General features: G+C 60.1%; 1 protein-coding gene across 1 annotated transcript in view; it reads left to right on the top strand.

The window, feature by feature from the left end:
- ANKRD52 (ankyrin repeat domain 52) overlaps nt 1-591 on the top strand; it is a 15,044-nt gene that overhangs the window by 2,921 nt on the left and 11,532 nt on the right. Inside the window, exons 9-10 of the mRNA XM_035893010.1 lie at nt 1-63; nt 396-536. Of these exons, the coding sequence (XP_035748903.1) occupies nt 1-63; nt 396-536 (204 nt within the window). The remainder of the gene's footprint in view (nt 64-395; nt 537-591) is intronic.

The following is a 591-nucleotide window of genomic DNA, read 5'->3' as shown; positions in this document are numbered from 1 at the left end:
TGAATTTTTTAATTTGCTGTTGAGCAGCGGTGCTGACTTGAGGAGGAGAGATAAATTTGGAAGGTGAGCGTGCTGTGGGCCTTGCGAGGGAGCAAGGGTGATTCCTCCAGCCCTGAAACAGCCGGAGCCCACAAGCCTGACTTCGGCTTGGGACATTCCCAAGACCTTTGCTGCATTTGGTGTCTAAATCTGCTTCCTTCCCCCCCTACCCCTCACCCCAAGGGGTGGCTCTGGCTGTTCAGAAGGAGCTGCTGACCCAAACCCTTGAGCCAGAGCAGGGTGCCGCTCGGCAGCGGTGGGGGGCGTCTGGCTCCCTGGGTCCTGCCTTGCTGCCAGGCGAGTTTCTCCGCCTGTGACCGTGCTGCTGAGCCCCCTTCTCCTTTCCCCCTTCGCAGGACTCCACTGCACTACGCAGCTGCCAACGGCAGGTATCAGTGTACGGTGACACTGGTCACGGGGGGAGCCAGTATTAACGAGGCTGACTGTAAAGGCTGTACCCCCTTACACTATGCTGCTGCTTCGGACACGTACAGGCGGTGAGTGTCTCGGGGACGCGCGCTCCTGGCTGCTGGGGCTGGAGAGGATGGCACG

This window comes from Egretta garzetta, unplaced genomic scaffold (genome assembly GCF_000687185.1).
Source record: "Egretta garzetta isolate BGI_Z169 unplaced genomic scaffold, ASM68718v1 scaffold704, whole genome shotgun sequence".
In the NCBI taxonomy this organism is placed as follows: Eukaryota; Metazoa; Chordata; class Aves; order Pelecaniformes; family Ardeidae; genus Egretta; species Egretta garzetta.
The sequence above is the reverse complement of the archived record's forward strand: the minus strand, read 5'-3'. Positions and strand labels throughout refer to the sequence as shown.